At 40.7% G+C, this 18,537-nt stretch overlaps 1 protein-coding gene across 2 annotated transcripts in view; it reads right to left on the reverse strand.

The window, feature by feature from the left end:
* The window catches only part of KIAA0355 (KIAA0355 ortholog), a 104,168-nt gene that overhangs the window by 30,507 nt on the left and 55,124 nt on the right, over positions 1-18,537 (reverse strand). For both annotated transcript variants that reach the window (XM_030581491.1, XM_030581492.1), the window contains 2 exons: positions 2,008-2,214; positions 214-354 (listed from right to left, as the gene is read on the reverse strand). In XM_030581491.1, coding sequence (XP_030437351.1) covers positions 214-354; positions 2,008-2,214 — 348 coding nt within the window. The remainder of the gene's footprint in view (positions 1-213; positions 355-2,007; positions 2,215-18,537) is intronic.

The following is an 18,537-nucleotide window of genomic DNA, read 5'->3' on the forward strand; positions in this document are numbered from 1 at the left end:
TCAACAAGTGATGTGAAAGCATATATATGAATTTACACTGTCATATTTCACAGCACATCCACAATCTTCTATGGACAATACTGAAAAGTCACAACACTTTTTCAGTTGATTGAACTACATGTTTGTGTGTAACACATTCCTTTCCTGCTTCAATCCCCTACCTCCTGACTGTAGTGGACATGTGTAAAAAATAAAATAACTAAGGTAACTAACCTGCAAAGCACTGTCAATTTTCATATTCAGTTCTTTCAGCTGGTGCTCAGGGATTGCCACACTTTGTGAGCAGAAGAGTTGCTGAACCTCAATTCCAGCCAAACACCCATCACAGCCTCTTTCTCTCAGCCGAGATGTGGCCTTTAACATAAGGGATCATCAAAAATAATCGTAGTATTGGTTCAACATTGGGACAGATCTAGTCTACCCAAAATTCCCACACCAAGACCAAGAACAACAACTAACTAGTATATCCGGTGATGATTATAGAAAAACCACCTGTATATTAGTGATTATTTAAGAGCACAGGTTTTCATATAATATCTTAAAACCTTACAATTATTGGGATTGGTGATTTTAGTCAATTGTGGAAATAGATGTTTCTCTTTTTCTAGCTCTGTAATTAAAGAGAATTTGGTCTTGTGTTTTTCTCTTATTTTCTTATTTTGCATGCCTAATGGACTTTATTCTGTTAATCTGTACATGATTCTCTATATTTTGACAAATAATAAGGTGTTTCCTTCATAAAAATAGCTTAACTGGGCCAAGGTCATAACTGGCTCTTTTATCATAAATATCAAGGCCCCCAACCCAAGTACATAAGTACGTAACTTTAACCACTTATAGCAATTTCTGTATAGCAACTTCCAAGAAACTAGGAGTATAAAGTACTGAGACAACATTTGAAATCCTGCTCATATTTAACAGCATTCATAGTAGATGAAGCTATGGTACAAACTTAACAACAAAAGTATGGAACAAGAATATTCCCCAAAAATTGTATCTAGAAAACAGCTGTAAATCTCTATTTTATTCCATCAGTGAGAAAAAGCAGTTGCAGCATGTCCAGTTACAAAGAGTTCTTTAGATTCATAGTCCCACAGGAAGCTTGTCTGTTGTCCTATACCTTCCAGATGTTAGTTGATAAATGAAAATCCTGAGAGGATTTCCAGTCAAGATGACTAACACGCCTGTCTGTTCTGCCAAATTAGACTTCAAAAGCAGATACTCCAAGTTACTTTAATTTTAAGGAAACCATGTACTCAAAAAGTCTGAAGCCATTTTTGCTCTAGCAGATTATAAATTTAATGTCTGCTATAGAAAGAGGAAAAGCAAGTATTTTATATCTATTAACTAGGTTCCCTTGAAAGGTGTTTTTTTCCTTGCAGTGAAGATATGGATCCCACAGATTATGCATATGTTTTGGAAGTATAAATCTAGAGATAATTTTGAGTAACATAATTAATTTTTTTACAATTTTGTAATTCAACCACCAGCAAGAACAGCAGCTTTTCAACAAATTGGACATAAAAGTCATGAGTAACCTTTTTAAAATACAGAATAGGATACATATTCAAAATGTTATCAAGATACCATCAAAATCATTTCTGTCTGACTTTTGGGGTGCTTTCTTTGCCTACTCTTCTGACAAAAGCAAAGGCTACTATAATTGAAAGATCGGAGAAAATTATTTTTCTGTTTCTCTAGTTTGTGCATCTGACAGAACTTAGTGTATAATGCCACTGCTTCACTACAGACTGTTTCCTTTGTTTTTGTGAAGTTTTTCACAGAGAAAAATTAAAAAAAAAGAAAAAGAAAATTGGCTCCAGGATAATTAATAGTACTTAAAACTATTTTAAGTCATTTAAAGAAAATAGGACTAAACATCAAGTTTTTGGTTTTCCTTTAATATAAAACGAATATGAAGAGTTTTGCATATTAGGGCAACTAATTTCAAAGTTGCCAGTTACTAATATGAAATATTCAGCTTAATTAAAAACAAGGCATCCATACCTCTGCAGCTCCTCTCCATGATCGTACTGCATCTTCTAGCTCAGTTGTGGGGCTCAAATTGGAGGTTCCCACCCCACTAGCATTCTTCCTTTCCTGAGCTACAGCTTCAGCAAAACAAGAGTGTGCCACCGGTTGGACCTTCTGCAAAGCTTGTGACAAAAACTGAAAGTGAACCTGCATCACTGTCAAGAAACATCGTCCAAGTAACTATGAAAGAAAAAAACAAAATTCAAGCGTGAGTTTGGGGTTACTTTTGGTCAGTGAATCCTGATGACTGAGTTAAACAAGCGAGTCAAGTTCCTAAGCTTGGATGGATCAATGAAGAGGGTTTTTGTTTTTGTTTTTGTTTTTTAAATAACGCTTCACAATCAAACCATCATCAATACGAAACATGGCTAATACTTAACTATGTTCTTAAAACACTTAAAAATCACTACAGAACACTGGGGTTCTATGTATCACACTGAATCTCTAAGTTGCAGCTTTTCTTTGGAGAGAGATCAGATGTCTGATTGCTATGAATTTTGTCTGCATCATCTTTACAACACTTCTGTTCTCAAGTCACGGTTATTTCAAGAATGCAAATCTGAAAAGCTGATGAGTCACACTATCTTACAATGTTTGACCAACATATAAAATCTACTTTGGTTAAATAGTACACACCAAGCTCACCACAGTATTAAAAGGTTCATAATTAAGTTTAACATTCTGCTTGGAAGATCATCAGAAATATATGTAAAAACCTTTTGACAATTAAGACAGTGAAGAATTGTTTTGGCTTCTTCGGGGAGTAATCTTGACTGATCAGGAAATAAGGTACACCTGGAAGAACTTGTACAAACTGATGCCCTATGTCTTACATCATCTGACAGGAATCCCTAGAGCTAACAAAAAAATTCACTCCAAAATATTTCAAAGAAATGTATAATTTAATGCTGTTCATTTGGACACTGGGGAGGAAGGGGGAGTAAAAGAGGGTCTAGAAATCCAGGACGACACTTGCAAGAGACCAAAACTAGAACACCAGAGCAGCAAATGTTTTCACAGTTACTGTAGAAAGTATTGATTTGGATTCATGAGGCATGGGACAGTAGTGTACTGGATTAGGATTCAGAAGAAATGGACTCTATCCTCAGCTCCTCCACTTAACCACTTTCTGACTCTGGGCAAGTAACTTTCCCGCTCAATGCCCCTGTTTCCCCGCTCACCTTTTGTCTCTCTTCTATTTAGACTGTACATTATCCAGGGAATGGACCATCCTTTATATGTATTTATTGAGTACCTAACACAATGAGGCCCAAACCTCAGGCGAGGCTTCTAGGTATTACAGAAATACAAGTAATGAAAAAACAGCATTAATGAATCCTTGTGACAAAATTACAGTTGTAATCTAAAATATTTTACACTTAAAGTGTTAATTTTTGTAGGTTACATAAGTATATACACTTGTTATAAATATAAATATGGATAAACTTCACACACAGTTTCTGTTCTTTTGGTTTACTGTAGTTGTCACAGAGAAAGTGACAAAATATGAATGTATAAATGTTTATATACATTTACCTTCCTTTACAAAAAGTCTACCAGAATTAAACTGTTACACTATTTTAGGAATAATGCATAAAATGTACAAAGAGTGTACACAAAGGCATCCTGACTTAGAGGACAAGAAGTTATCTGGCTTATTTTCAGTTACATTCTTTTTTTAATAAAAATATTTAGCTACAGTGATCTTACTGGAAAGATACAGGAGTCACACTAATAGTTATATGCATTAACAATCTACTTTAACAGAACTATATCAGTGGCAAATTTTGTTTCCCATTGCAGCCAGTCTCCTTTTGACATTCCATTCTAGTTCAATCATTTCCCCTCTTTGTACAACGTATAACATTAAACAGTTTTGATACTGTGACTGACCTCTGCAAGTGTAGTCTGCCTTATTAGTATTCAGCAGACATCAAGAACAAAACACCAACTTACTTGATGACAAAATTTAAAAGATTTCTATGAAAACTGCAGGAGCCAGTGAGGAGAAAACTATCAATCTAAACATTTCAGAGTATGGAAAATACAAAGGACTCCAACGATTCTCAGGGGAAAGAAAATCCAAGACTCATTAGCAATTTCAAGCAAGTGAGATTCTAAAGGACATGGAGGTACAAGAGGTTGAAATCTTCCCATCCCTGGGAACTACTCTCAAAATAAACAACCTATTTGGTTTACAAGGACAGCACACCACATTCCTGGTATAATTTGCAATGTTAGGCAATGAGATTAAAATACCAGTATTGACACAGAAATCCAAGTCTTCTTTATAAAGTTTATGTTTTGTTTTCTAAATCTAGATGTTAACTCTCCTCAGTGATTGTTCAGAGGCATTTCCAATGGTTAAAATAAGAAAAGTATCACTGGGATGGGGATTCTTGCACTGTTCCAGCCTGCTAGATTAAGGAGTCATTTCAGAGGCCATATACACTTCCTTGTAAGACCTCATAATTTTAAAGGTATTTTTCTATAGAGGAAAAGAGCTGAATTCCTCTCTTCACTGGGGGGAACGTAATTACCATCAAGAAATCTTGGATAAATACTCTCAAGCTAGGTCTTGAGAGCAAAGTAGAGTACAGTATTTGTAGCAAAACCACCTGTGTGAATAACATAAGAATATAGAGTTGTATTGGTTCCAGGATATTAGAGAGACAAGGTGGTTAGGTGGTATCTTTTATTGAACGAACTTCTGTTGGTGAGAGAGACAAGCTTAAAGAAGAGCTCTGTGTAAGCTCGAAAGCTTGTCTCTCTCATCAACAGAAGTTGGTCCAATAAAAGATAATACCTCACCCACCTTGTGTCTCTAAAGAATATAGAGGCTTCCTGCTGTCCAATCTATCAAAATTGGATAGTCATGTAGTGCATAGTGAAAACAGCCATTCTGAACTTATTCCCTTTGTAGTTCCCAAGAGGAAAACTCAAGTCCCAAAATGTGAGCAAAGAAGAATAAGATCATAAGAACGGCCATAGTGGGTCAGACCAAAGGTCCATCTAGCCCATTATCCTGTCTTCTGACAGTGCCCAATGCCAGGTTCCCCCAGAGGGAATGAACAGAACAGGTAATCAAGTGATCCATTTCCTGTCACCCAATGGATTAGATTCTTAGATTAGAATATCTAACAAACAGGGACCAGCTTGATTCTCCACAATTTGCAAAGGATAAAATGGCCTCTGCCACCTTTTTTGGAATCCTGAATATTGCAGATATGATGAAGCAAGGTTTCTGTCTCCTCACAAACATTTACCCATGATAAATAAATCTCCACCCCTTGTATACCATTCCTATTCTTTGCTATGTCATCAGGAAGACACAAATGCCTCTCCTTATCTCAATGGCTGAACAATCTTGTGTGGAGGAATTTGGCATCATGTTTGCACAGCTGAGAATAGTGTGGCTGTTGGAGACATACTGTGTAGTAAAGCCTCCCTTACCTCCAATACTCGCAAGATCTGTTGAGGTTCTGCTTCCTCTGTACACCTTCTAGCTATAGACATGCAAGAAACTATTGTGAATCCCCTCCAACAGGCCTCAAAGCCTGAAAAATCACACTTTTCCATGTCAGCACACTCAACAACTGCTTTCTCCAAATCTGTATTACAGGAGCACCAAGGGTCCCCCAATCCAAGACTAGAGACCCTTTGTTCTAGGTGTTGTACAAACACATTTGAAAGTTCCTTTCCACAAAGAGCTTATAATCTTGGATTATGACAAGCCCAGGTGTGTGAAAAACAAGTAGGTGGAAAGGAAGAATAAACTAACAGTAAAACAAGCATGGTTTTGCATAACAAATAATAGTTTAAATTCACCACCTGGCTACCCACTGTTTTGGGCAGCAATTCTCAGATATCACAGTGCTGAGGCAAGACATGGAGAAGGATAAAGAAATGACTTTACATGATTTTAGGGGGAGTCTCCTCTCCCCATGTATGTCTTCTACAATAGAAAATCTATACTTTCACATTTTAGCATTTTTCAGACAGGAAAGGCAATCTAAAACACAGCACACACATTTTAAAAGGGTAATTATTTTATGAAGGAGTGAGGATCAGTAAATTGATTAGCTTCTTCATAATCAGTACAAAAATATTGAGAAAGATTTGTGATATGCTTGTGCTTTCACAGCAAGCTTATATACTTGGCTTAGTTTTGAAAGAATGCTCTAAATCTCACTGCTTATGTCTTTTCCATGACAGATTGTAAGGTAGCACACATATGAGCAATCATGACTATGCAACAAAAATAAAACGACACCTGTCACTTCAAATTAGTATGAGATGCCTGAAGGTTTCTACTGCAAGCCTATTTCATGGTTACATATTAACAAAAAGAAAATGTAACTAATAAAGCCAATTGCAGAGGATGGTTTAGTTAGTTGAGGATTTGTTGTAACCTTCTTAAAATGTAACTATTTACAAACAATTTTAAAATAGCCTTGGCAAGCCACTCAATTGACTGTCAACTGACTGCCTATCATTTGACCACAGTCAAATACAGGGCCGCCCAGAGGATTCAGGGGGCCTGGGGTCTTTGGTGGTGGGGGGCCCCCGCTTCGGCGGCAATTCGGCGGCAGGGGGTCCTTCTGCTCCGCTGCCAAAGTGCCCTGAAAACCTGGAGCAGAAGAAGCTCCAGGGGCCCGGACCGCTTGAGAGTTTTCCGGGGCCAGCGGAGCAGGGGTCCCGAAAAACTCTAGTGGGGGCCTCATGGGGGCCAGGACCTGGGACAAACTGCCCCACTTGCCCCCCCCCCCTCGGGCAGCCCTGGTCAAATATTCCAGCAAGAACACCTTGATGTAGTTGCTGGCCTATCTTTTTGATTGCCTAAAGGTGCTATCTGCTACAAGTCTATTTAATTGTCCTAATCACTCACTCTACTACGTACTCTCAGAAAAAAAGATCAACTAACTGAAATTTGTATGTATGTATATTTTTATTTGTATATCAGGCTATCAATGTACATAGCGATTTACAAAAATTAACAAGACATGGTCCCTGCCCCGAAGAGTTTACAATATAAACTGACTAGATAAAACATACAGAAATTAACTCAGAAGGGAATGGGGGAGGGAAAAGAGGGTTCAGTCATTAAACCTCCTTCTCAAACGAAGAGAAAAGATGCATAGCTATTAAGCTGCTTGAAGAGTTGGCTAGCAGCCTGCCTAGCAATCATTCATTTAAAAATGACATTGTCTTTTATAGTTGCTATATTTATTTGTTTAATTTCATTCTTCTTTTATAACTGTTCAATCTTCAATAACATTCACATTTAAATGCTAACCTACCATTGCTAAAAAAGAACTTCATTTTTTAGAATTTCATTTCATTATGTTTCACATTTTTCTTACTTAAAATAACTCAGCTAAGTAAATTTGGTTTTTTGTAATTAGGAATAAGTATCTAAAGCTATACTAAATGGATACCATAAAGTCTTAATCTTTTTTGTTGTTGTTGTTGCTGCTTTACTTATATTCTAATAAATTAGTGCTTTAAAATATTTGACTCTTTTTACATTATTTGACCAATCAACTGGTCAACTGACCAGTTATTTTTTGACCACTCAAATGCCCAAACCTACTTTAAAAAAAAAATCCCGAAGTTATGAAGATGCAAGTGAACTGTAATGTAATGTAAAGAACTGACATTAAAGATCATTGGCATTAGACCACGTCACTGCTTCAAAGCTCAATTTCTAACAAAACAAAACAAAAAAAGATTTTTCCTGAGCCATTAAAGTTAGCTCTTTGTATGAGGGCATAGTGCACATCCAGAAGCACACCAATTTTAGGCAACACTCTTTATTTTAACAGCACATAAAGGCATACAATTTGTTTTCCATAATGTCATCTTACAATTTTGCTGGGTGTATTATATATTTGTCTGTGACTCTTTAGGAAATTTTTTTTAAGTGGTTATTTTTCCATATCTTTAGGGTGAAGCATGACATATGATGTCTTGACCCTGAAGGTACTGTAATTTTTGAAAAGTTGAACTGAACTTTTTAAAGAGAGTTCCAGTTTATCTCTATGAACAACTGGAATAATGACATTTTCAAATCCAATCATGTTAACTGTGTATTTTGATTATTTAAGGGGGAACAGAAGTACTTCACTTGGATCTATAGTTTTGACTGGAAAAAAAGATACAGTAACAGGGACTAGCAATAAATTAATTACTCTATTACTGTCACATTCAGACACCCTGAGATCAGGACCCCACTGTGCCAGACACCGTACAAACACATAGCAAAAGACTGTCCTCTGTCCTAAAGAGCTTACAGTTTAAATGGAGAAAGACTATTAAAATGTGGGAGGGGAAACAGAGAGATTAAGTGATTTGTCTAAGGTCACAGCACAGAACTGAGCCAGGCACTGAACCTAGGTCTCTCAAACCCGAATCCAGGGCCCTATTCACTATATGCCATGGTGCTTAAAGTGCCAAAATGAAGCTTTAGACAGAATTTTCACTTAGTATTTTGGAAGTGATGATTATTTAACTGTTCAAAATCTTTGTGGCTTTAGAATTTCCTCATGTAGCTATATGACTGATGGGCTGGTTTTAAAAAGTCTTTGGTCCTTTTCATTACAAACTTAGAGCCTGATATCAGTATCAGGATACTGCTTAACAATGGCGGCTTATACCTCTGTTTTCTCTTCCCAACAGCCAGTCAAATATATAGTGTTTTGTTTTATTTTGCTGATTAAAATGATTCTCCTTATAGAATTTTAAGAATTTTCAGACATTGTAATTAAAGTAGAAAGTTATATACTATTGTAGATTATAAGGTAAGTTTATATACTTGAAAGGTTCAGTTTCTAAAATTAACTGACACCATGTAACAATCCTCTCAATGTGAGATTTTAGTTAAAACACAACTCCATGTAAAGCTAGTTTTGAACTCAATAGAATTTTCTCTGTAGCATATTCTCAAGAGTATCCTCACTGTTCTGCCCTTCTGTCCTTCTCCACTCAGAAGCAATGTCAGTGGGCACAGCTGCTCACAATGGATGTGGCCGTACCAAGGCAGCAGTGTAACTAGACTGATTTGTTATTGTAAAGAACTCATTAGCAAAGTACTATTTTGCTACTAGCTATTTAAAACACAGCAAGCAACTAAGTGAATCAGATGTAATAGTGTAATTGTTCAATTGGATTATAGTTTTGCTGTAGCAGATGTTCAGGTTCACATCAGCTTGTTCACCAACAGATGACTGTCAGCTAAAGCTCATGACTTACTAATATGCAAACAGAGAATGGGTATAAAGATTTTCAACTAATTTGTGAACAGGGAAAAGTATTAGCCATATCCACTGAAGAAGAATCACTGTAAAACTATAGGTTTGAATAAAAATCCAAAAAGTTTTTGTTGATTACTAAGAACTATTCCATACAATATAAAAAAAATTTTTTTTAATCTCATTTTTTAGTCTTTAGAACTCTGTAGACAAGAAAAGAAACCTACAATTATATTTCCAAGCTTAGCAAGGTCATTATCAAACTATTTAAAATGTTGTTGCATTGGATAATAAACGTGTGAACTCAAGGCTTCAAGTTTTTTTTTATATTTTATTTTATTTTTTTAACTTCTCCCTTCCTTTCAACCACCCTTAAAACTTAATTACTGCTGGGACTCTAGACACAGTGAACTCAACAGGCCATTTACTGGGAGGAGATAACAAATGTATCAGTAGATGGTTCTGGCATGCCTCTGCATTACATTATCCTCAATTATTATGCAACCTGAAAGCCTGCATTCCTCCGTCCCTCAATGCTGGTCTACCAATCCCCCCCTCCCTGCACAGCTGTTTCTTTTTTCCCCCCCTGGTAATCTATGAAGTATGAAAGATAGTCCTTTACAAGTTAGTGTCTCTCTCAAATGTATCTAGTTTGCAAATGTATGTAAGATCTCTATAGACCACTCTATGATATAAAGTGAAGTTTTACTCTTGAAAAGTGACTGAAGATTGGCATAATGGGGTTAGATGTTTATTATCTCACTGATTCTAGACCAAATACTCAGAGTTTAGAAATAAAAACATGAGTTTTGTTCTAGACTTCAAGTCCAGTTAGATTCTTTCCTTCAAATGCATCACTACCAATCATTGATTCTAAAGGCCAATGATTCTCTTTTATGTGTCTGCAACTTCACTAGCCTTCAAGGAGAGTGAATAAGTACAAGTGGCCTCATTTGGCCTGCGGACTGTAAGTGGTTGTGTGTAAAGGAGGAAAGAACCCAGTATGATAACTAGAAGAGCTATCTTTATCTGTCAACTTAGAAAATTTGACATGGAATCAGTGAGACAGAAAATAAAACTAGCAATGCCTTGTTCTTAGTTGTTTAAAAAAAAAAAAAAAATGTCCCTTTTCATACTAGTAGCACACTAAATCATTCCAAACAGTTATCTTCTTTGAAGTAACTCCAGAGAGGAGAGTCTTTTATCTTCCCATATCTTGTAGATTAGGTCTTCACAACCAGGAAAAAGTCCAGATAGATCTAATGGCTGAGTACTAACTAAGTCTTGTATTGTTTTCTTTAAATAACTGGCTCTTTCCCTCATCAGATTTTCCTATGTTGCCAGATATATGGGAATTCACCATAAGCAGATCAGGTCAGAGAGTAGCCACGCCAGATCACTTCCCCTCTGTCACTCTCCGCAGTACAGCGGATCTTGGATATTACATGTTAAACTTCCAGTAAATTAAGTTATCCTCACTCTTTGGATCCACACAGACTCAGCAAGCTGATTTTGGGTCTCTTACCCTGCCAGAAAGAAGCCTTGCATATCCTATCCAGATCTTTCTTGAACTAATACATCAGTAAGACTGGCAAGACTGGTAACCATTTGGGTAATATATTCAGCTGTATCAATAAAAGGTTGTTCCCTCTAGATCAGGGGCTCTCAAACTGGGGCGGGGAGAGGTCGTGACTGCTGAGGAGGTTGTAAGGTAGTTACACGAGGGTTGCAAGCCCCAATTCTCCATTAAATTACATTATCCCCCATTTTTAATTTATAAGGGGAAGGTCACATTCAGAGGCTTGCTGTGTGAAAGGGGTCACCAATACAAAAAGTTTGAAAACAACTGCTCTAGATTATATCTTCCTTTAGGCTATGTAAACAAGAGAAGGGTTTAAGCATAAAAAGACCGGATATCATGAGAGTGATGACGACGCTCAGGTTTCTGAAGATTTCTACAATTTGTAAAGAATTTCAGAGGGAAGAGAAGAGGTACTAACCCCATCACACAGTTCAGTCCATTTAAGCATCTCCACTGGGGAAGATGGATTCATTCTAGTTTCTGCAAGTTTTCCTGCGGCTAAATCCCATTTTCAGACTGTGAAAAGTCATTTCCCTTGGAAACTATGGATGTCTGTGGATTATAAATCTTTGAAGACTTATTACACATCAATGAACTAATGGTCTTACATTACCCTACAATAAAAACTTGGCCCTCTACCACACCAGTATTGGTAATATTATCATCATGTTTAAGGTTATGTTTTAGTCATGGCTATTTTTAGTAAAACTCCACCAGAGAGGTCCTTTGGGGCCATCTGCATGTCCCAAGTCAGGATAAAGGAGGAGGGTTGGGCGTGGGGCTAGCAACTCCATCTCGTAAAAAATCAACCTGCTACAGAAACGCCAACAATAGAGACAACAGAGACTTTTACCCTGGAAAAAGAACGGTCTTCAACTCGAAGATGCATGACGCTGGGTGGTAAAAGCCGCGAGGAAGCCACTAAGCCAATTACCCTTCCTGCAACCAGGAGGATTACCATAGGCACATGGAACGTGAGGACCATGTACAAGTCAGGAAAGACGGCGCAGGTTGCAGCAGAGATGAGGAGCAACAACCTGACCCTATTAGGCATTAGCGAGACAAGATGGATGCAAGCGGGACAGAGACGACTTGACAGGAGAGCTGTTGCTGTATTCAGGACATGAAGAGAGCGACGCACCCCACACACAGGGAGTAGGCTTCATATTGTCCAAGCAGGCACAGAGAGCACTGATTGGTTGGGAGGCACATGGTCCCAGGATCATCACAGCATCCTTCAGAACTAAAATGAAGAGGATTAAGATGAATGTTGTTCAGTGCTACGCTCCAACTAATGACAGCAAAGAGGAGGACAAAGATTATTTTTACAACAGACTCCATAAAATATTAGAGATTCTCCCAGACAAAGACATCATCATCCTTATGGGAGAGTTTAATGCCAAAATTGGACCTGACAACACAGGATATGAACAAGTCACGGGGACCCACGCTCTGGGAGAGATGAGTGAGAATGGAGAGAGATTTGCGGATCTGTGTGTACTTAACAACCTGGTCATAGGAGGTAGCATCTTTCCTCACAAGCGGATCCACAAGAGTACCTGGGTATCACCAGCAGGCATGACAGAAAATCAGATCGATCATGTCTGCATTAGCAAGAAGTTCAGAAGATCCTTGCAGGACGTTAGAGTTAGAAGAGGAGCAGACGCGGCGTCCGACCATCACTTAGTGGTGGCCAGATTGAAGCTGAAGCTGAAAAAGAACTGGACAGACGCGTCAGACAGAAGAGTGAAGTACAACGTCAGCCTTCTGAAGGACCATAAAACCAAGGAAGATTTTGGACTGACGCTGAAGAATAAGTTTTCAGTATTACAGGATCAGCCTGAGGAAGAGGAAGACAGTGTACTAAACAGATGGCAGAAAGTGAGAGAGACACTTAGGTCAGTATGCCAGGAAGTGCTTGGAATTAAGAAACACCAGCAGAAAGAGTGGATCACAGCAGAGACCCTGATCAAGATAGAAGACAGAAAGAAGGCGGCGGCAGCAGTCAATAACAGCAGGACTAAAGCAGCAAAGGCCAAAGCTCAAAAAGAGTATGCTGAAGCCCATAGAGCAGTGAAGAGGAATATCAGGAAGGACAAGAGAGAGTATGTGGATGAACTGGCAGCAGAAGCGGAGCAGGCAGTGTACAGCGGTAATATGAAACAGCTGTATGATACTACCAAGCGACTGTCTGGAAAGTTCAGCAAGCCAGAACGTCCCGTTAAAGACAAGCAGGGAAAGTACATAACAGGAATAGAACAACAGATGAACAGATGGGCGGAGCACTTTGAGGAACTCCTGAACAGACCAGCCCCACCAAATCCACCAGATATCAACCCAGCCAATGAGGACCTCCCAATTAATTGCGATAAACCAACCAGAGATGAGATCAGAAAAGCCATCACCACGATGAAGAATAGGAAGATGACTGGACCTGATGACATCCCAGCAGAGGCCCTGAAAGCAGACCTGGATGCTTCAGTGGAAATGCTGTACCCCCTCTTTGAGAAGATATGGGAAGAGGAAGTGATTCCGGTAGACTGGAAAGAGGGATATCTCATCAAAATCCCCAAGAAAGGAGATCTTAGCAACTGTGCCAATTATAGAGGAATCACACTCCTGTCGGTGCCAGGGAAGGTCTTCAACCGAGTCCGCTTAGAGAGAATGAAGGATGCCGTCGATCCACAGCTACGAGATGAACAGGCAGGTTTCCGACAGAATAGATCATGCACGGACCAGATAGCAACGCTTCGCATCATAGTCGAGCAGTCTATGGAGTGGAACTCCTCGTTGTACATCAACTTTGTTGATTATGAGAAAGTGTTCAATAGCGTGGATCGAGAGACCCTCTGGAAGCTCCTTCGGCACTACGGCATCCCAGCAAAGGTGGTCAACCTGATCAAGAACTCATATGACGGTATACACTGTGTGATCCATGGAGGGCAGCTTACTAACAGCTTCCAGGTGCAAACTGGAGTCAGGCAAGGATGCTTGTTGTCACCACTTCTCTTTCTCCTCATCAGCAATTGGATTATGAAGACATCCACTTACGAGCGTAGGAACGGAATCCAGTGGACGTTGTGGACCCAGCTTCATGACCTGGGGCTTGTCTACATCAGAAGGTTGCAGCGCTGGTGAGGGAGTTACAGCACTGCAACTTAGGAGGTGTACACATCTGCAGGGCACCACCAGCGCTGCAACTCCCTGTTTGCAGCGCTGGCCGTACTCCCGTTTTGTCTCGGGTGTAGAGGATCCAGCGCTGGTGATCCAGCGCTGGTAATCAAGTATAGACACTTACCAGCGCTTTTCTTGACCTCCGTGGAATAAGCAGGTATCCCAGCATACCTTAGGAAGCGTCTGGTAATCAAGCTGGTCTCCTTCCCCGGCTTGCTCTCGCGTTCCCCGAACCCCGAGCAAGCAGGTCTCCTTCCCTGAGGTTTGCTGGGTGGTTCCGGGAACGCGAGAGCAAACCGCGGCGAAGCTGGTCTCCTTCCCTGGTTTGCTCTCGCGTTCCCCGAGCAAGCAGGTCTCCTTCCCTGCGGTTTGCAGAGTGGTTCGGAGAACGCGAGAGCAAACCGCGGCGAAGCTGGTCTCCTTCCCTGGTTTGCTCTCGCGTTCCCCGAACAAGCAGGTCTCCTTCCCTGCGGTTTGCAGGGTGGTTCGGGGAACACGAGAGCAAACCGCGGCGAAGCTGGTCTCCTTTCCCGGTTTGCTCTCGCGTTCCCCGAGCAAGCAGGTCTCCTTCCCTGCGGTTTGCAGGGTGGTTCGGGGAACGCGAGAGCAAACCGCAGCGAAGCTGGTCTCCTTCCCTGGTTTGCTCTCGCGTTCCCCGAGCAAGCAGGTCTCCTTCCCTGCGGTTTGCAGGGTGGTTCGGGGAACGCGAGAGCAAACCGCGGCGAAGCTGGTCTCCTTCCCTGGTTTGCTCTCGCGTTCCCCGAACAAGCAGGTCTCCTTCCCTGCGGTTTGCAGGGTGGTTCGGGGAACACGAGAGCAAACCGCGGCGAAGCTGGTCTCCTTTCCCGGTTTGCTCTCTCGTTCCCCGAACCCCCGAGCAAGCAGGTCTCCTTCCCTGCGGTTTGCAGGGGGGTTCGGGGAACGCGAGAGCAAACCGCGGCGAAGCTGGTCTCCTTTCCCGGTTTGCTCTCGCGTTCTCCGAACCCCCCTTGAAGCCGCCCAACAGCGCTGCAGTGTGGCCACATCTAACACCACTTGCAGCGCTGGTTGCTGTAAGTGTGGCCACTCTGCAGCGCTGGCCCTATACAGCTGTACTAATACAGCTGTAACAACCAGCGCTGCAAAATTTTAGATGTAGACATGGCCCTGGACTTTGCTGACGACCTTGCACTGCTTTCGCACAGTAAACAGCAGATGCAAGAGAAGACCAACGTAGTGGCAGCCACGTCATCACAGGTTGGCCTCAACATTCACAAGGACAAGACCAAGATCCTTAGGATTAACTCCATCAGCAATGACCCAGTCACACTGAATGGAAGCCCCCTGGAAGAAGTGCAGTCCTTCACCTACCTAGGTAGCATCATCGACCAGCAGGGTGGCACAGACGCAGACATCAAAGTAAGGATTGGTAAGGCAAGAGCAGCCTTCTTACAGCTCAAGAACATCTGGGGCACGTGAGGCACACAAAAGAATGTTAATATTTCTACTTCAGTATGCAGAGTATATAAAAGCCAATAAATAGATGTATCAGATTATCTGGAAAAGTACTATGCAAAATAACTACATTACCCTTTCACTGTTTGGTTGGTTGTGTTTTTTTTTAAAGACTACCTCCAAGAATTAAGACATACAATCATCTTATGAAAGTTCAAACATGAAGCTCTATCTAGATAAAATAAGGAGAATGTCACTTTAAATGTCATTTTAAATTATCAACACAAAACAGCTAGTCCTGGTCAGTTGAGTATGCAAGCCAGTTTAGTACTGTCTTAAGAAGCAAAGAAATTTATGTTATTGAAATCCATGCTTTTAGAATAGGGTTCTATAGAATCAAGTTGATTGGGAATTGGTTATCCAATATTAGACATAACCCTACAGCAGAAAGATTTACTGTGTGAGCTTATTACACATGATCAGCTTTACTGTGGGCTGCAATTTCAACTCTAGCACTTCCCTACCTACAAAAGACTTAGAGAAAGTAATGATGGTAGAATAATTGTATATGTGACGGTACCTCCCAAAAGGCTTTATGGAAATATGCTTAGAATGTGTTTTATACTACATATGCCATGTAGGTTATGATCTACTGAATGTATTAATCCTGTCTGTATGCATGTATCATTTTTGTATTCAAAGTTATGAATGTTATGAATGTTGGTAGTGTACTGGCTTGATTTCTAAATAACCTTAGTAGAGCATTTGGTCAGTTCCTGGAGAAAGGAATGTTGAAATTAAGAATCTAATCAAGCAACACTTAAAGGACAATGGATCTTGGAATGCTCCAGTCCACATAAGAAGTCTACTTGAGGATGTTCAAGGTAGCATGTAAACAATGGATGTTACTTGTAAAAACTGAGTCATGCATGGACATGCAACTTGCCCAGGTGACTCCAAAACTCCATCCTGGAGCTGGACTTTGCATAGGAGTGAGGATGGGGTCTCCACCCACAAGAGAAAGTCTATTTAAACCCCTGAGAGACCCCTCCGTTTGGTCTTCAGCTGGCTAAAGAGAGAGCATCTCCACTCCCCAGAATACTTAGAAGAAACTGGAACAGAGGACAGTGACTGCAAGGGGTGTGAGTGATTGCTGGACCCAGGCTAAAAGGAGATTAGTCTGTAAAAGGGAGCATTCTGGAACTGGTGAGGACCTTATCTGTATTCAATTTGATTAGACATAGATTTGCGCATTTTATTTTATTTTGCTTGGTGACTTAGTTTGTTCTGTCTGTTACTACTTGGAACCACTTAAATCCTACTTTCTGTATTTAATAAAATCACTTTCTACTTATTAATTAACTCAGAGTATGTATTAATACTTGAGGGAGCAAACAACTGTGCATCTCTCTCTATCAGTGTTATAGAGGGCGAACAATTTATGAAAGCAGCAAAGAATCCTGTGGCACCTTATAGACTAAACAGACGTTTTGAAGCATGAGCTTTCATGGGTGAATACCCACTCGGTCGGATGCATGTAGTGGAAATTTCCAGGGGCAGGTATATATATGTAAGCAAGAAGCAAGCTAGAGATAACGAGGTTAGTTCAATCAGGGAGGATGAGGCCCTGTTCTAACAGTTGAGGTGTGAAAACCAAGGGAGGAGAAACTGGTTTTGTAGTTGGCAAGCCATTCACAGTCTTTGTTTAATCCTGAGCTGATGGTGTCAAATTTGCAGATGAACTGAAGCTCAGCAGTTTCTCTTTGAAGTCTGGTCCGGAAGTTTTTTTGCCTCAGTATGGCCACCTTAAGATCTGCTACTGTGTGGCCAAGGAGGTTGAAGTGTTCTCCTACAGGTTTTTGTATATTGCCATTCCTAATAGCTGATTTGTGTCCATTTATCCTTTTCCGTAGAGACTGTCCAGTCTGGCCGATGTACATAGCAGAGGGGTATTGCTGGCATATGATGGCGTATATTACATTGGTGGACATACAAGTGAATGAACCGGTGATGGTGTGGCTGATCTGGTTAGGTCCTGTGATGGTGTCGCTGGTGTAGATATGTGGGCAGAGTTGACATCGAGGTTTGTTGCATGGATTGGTTCCTGAGCTAGAGTTACTATGGTGCGGTGTGTAATTACTGGTGATAATATGCTTCAGGTTGGCAGGTTGACTGTGGGCAAGGACTGGCCTGCCACCCAAGGCCTGTGAAAGTGTGGGATCATTGTCCAGGATGGGTTGTAGATCCCTGATGATGCGTTGGAGGGGTTTTAGCTGGGGACTGTATGTGATGGCCAGTAGACTCCTGTTGGTTTCTTTCTTGGGTTTGTCTTGCAGTAGGAGGCTTCTGGGTACACATCTGGCTCTGTTGATCTGTTTCCTTATTTCCTCGTGTGGGTATTGTAGTTTTGAGAATGCTTGGTGGAGATTTTGTAGGTGTTGGTCTCTGTCTGAGGGATTAGAGCAGATGCGGTTGTACCTCAGTGCTTGGCTGTAGACAATAGATCGTGTGGTGTGCCCGGGATGGAAGCAGGCGGCATGAAGCTAGGCATAGCGGTCGGTTGGTTTTTGGTACAGGATGGTGTTAATGTGACCATCACTTATTTGCACCGTGGTATCTAGGAAGTGGACCTCCCATGTAGATTGGTCCAGGCTGAGGTTGATGGTGGAGTGGAAGCTGTTGAAATCGTGGAGGAATTTTTCCAGAGCCTCATTTCCATGGGTCCAGATGATGATGTCATCAATGTAGCATAGGCAGAGAAAGGGTGTGAGTGGACGAGAGCTGAGGAAGCCTTGTTCCAGGTCAGCCATAAAAATATTGGCATATTGTGGGGTCATGCCACTGATCTGGAGATATATACTGTCATCAAATTTGAAATAGTTGTGTGTGAGGATAAAGGCACAGAGCTCAGCAACCAGTTGTGCTGTGGCATCACCAGGGATACTGTTCCTGACAGCTTGTATTCCATCTGTGTGTGGGATGTTTGTGTAGAGAGCCTCTACATCCATGGTGGCTAGGATGGTGTTTTCTGGAAGGTCACCAATGCATTGTAGTTTCCTCAGG

This window comes from Gopherus evgoodei, chromosome 12, assembly GCF_007399415.2.
Source record: "Gopherus evgoodei ecotype Sinaloan lineage chromosome 12, rGopEvg1_v1.p, whole genome shotgun sequence".
Classification (NCBI taxonomy): Eukaryota; Metazoa; Chordata; order Testudines; family Testudinidae; genus Gopherus; species Gopherus evgoodei.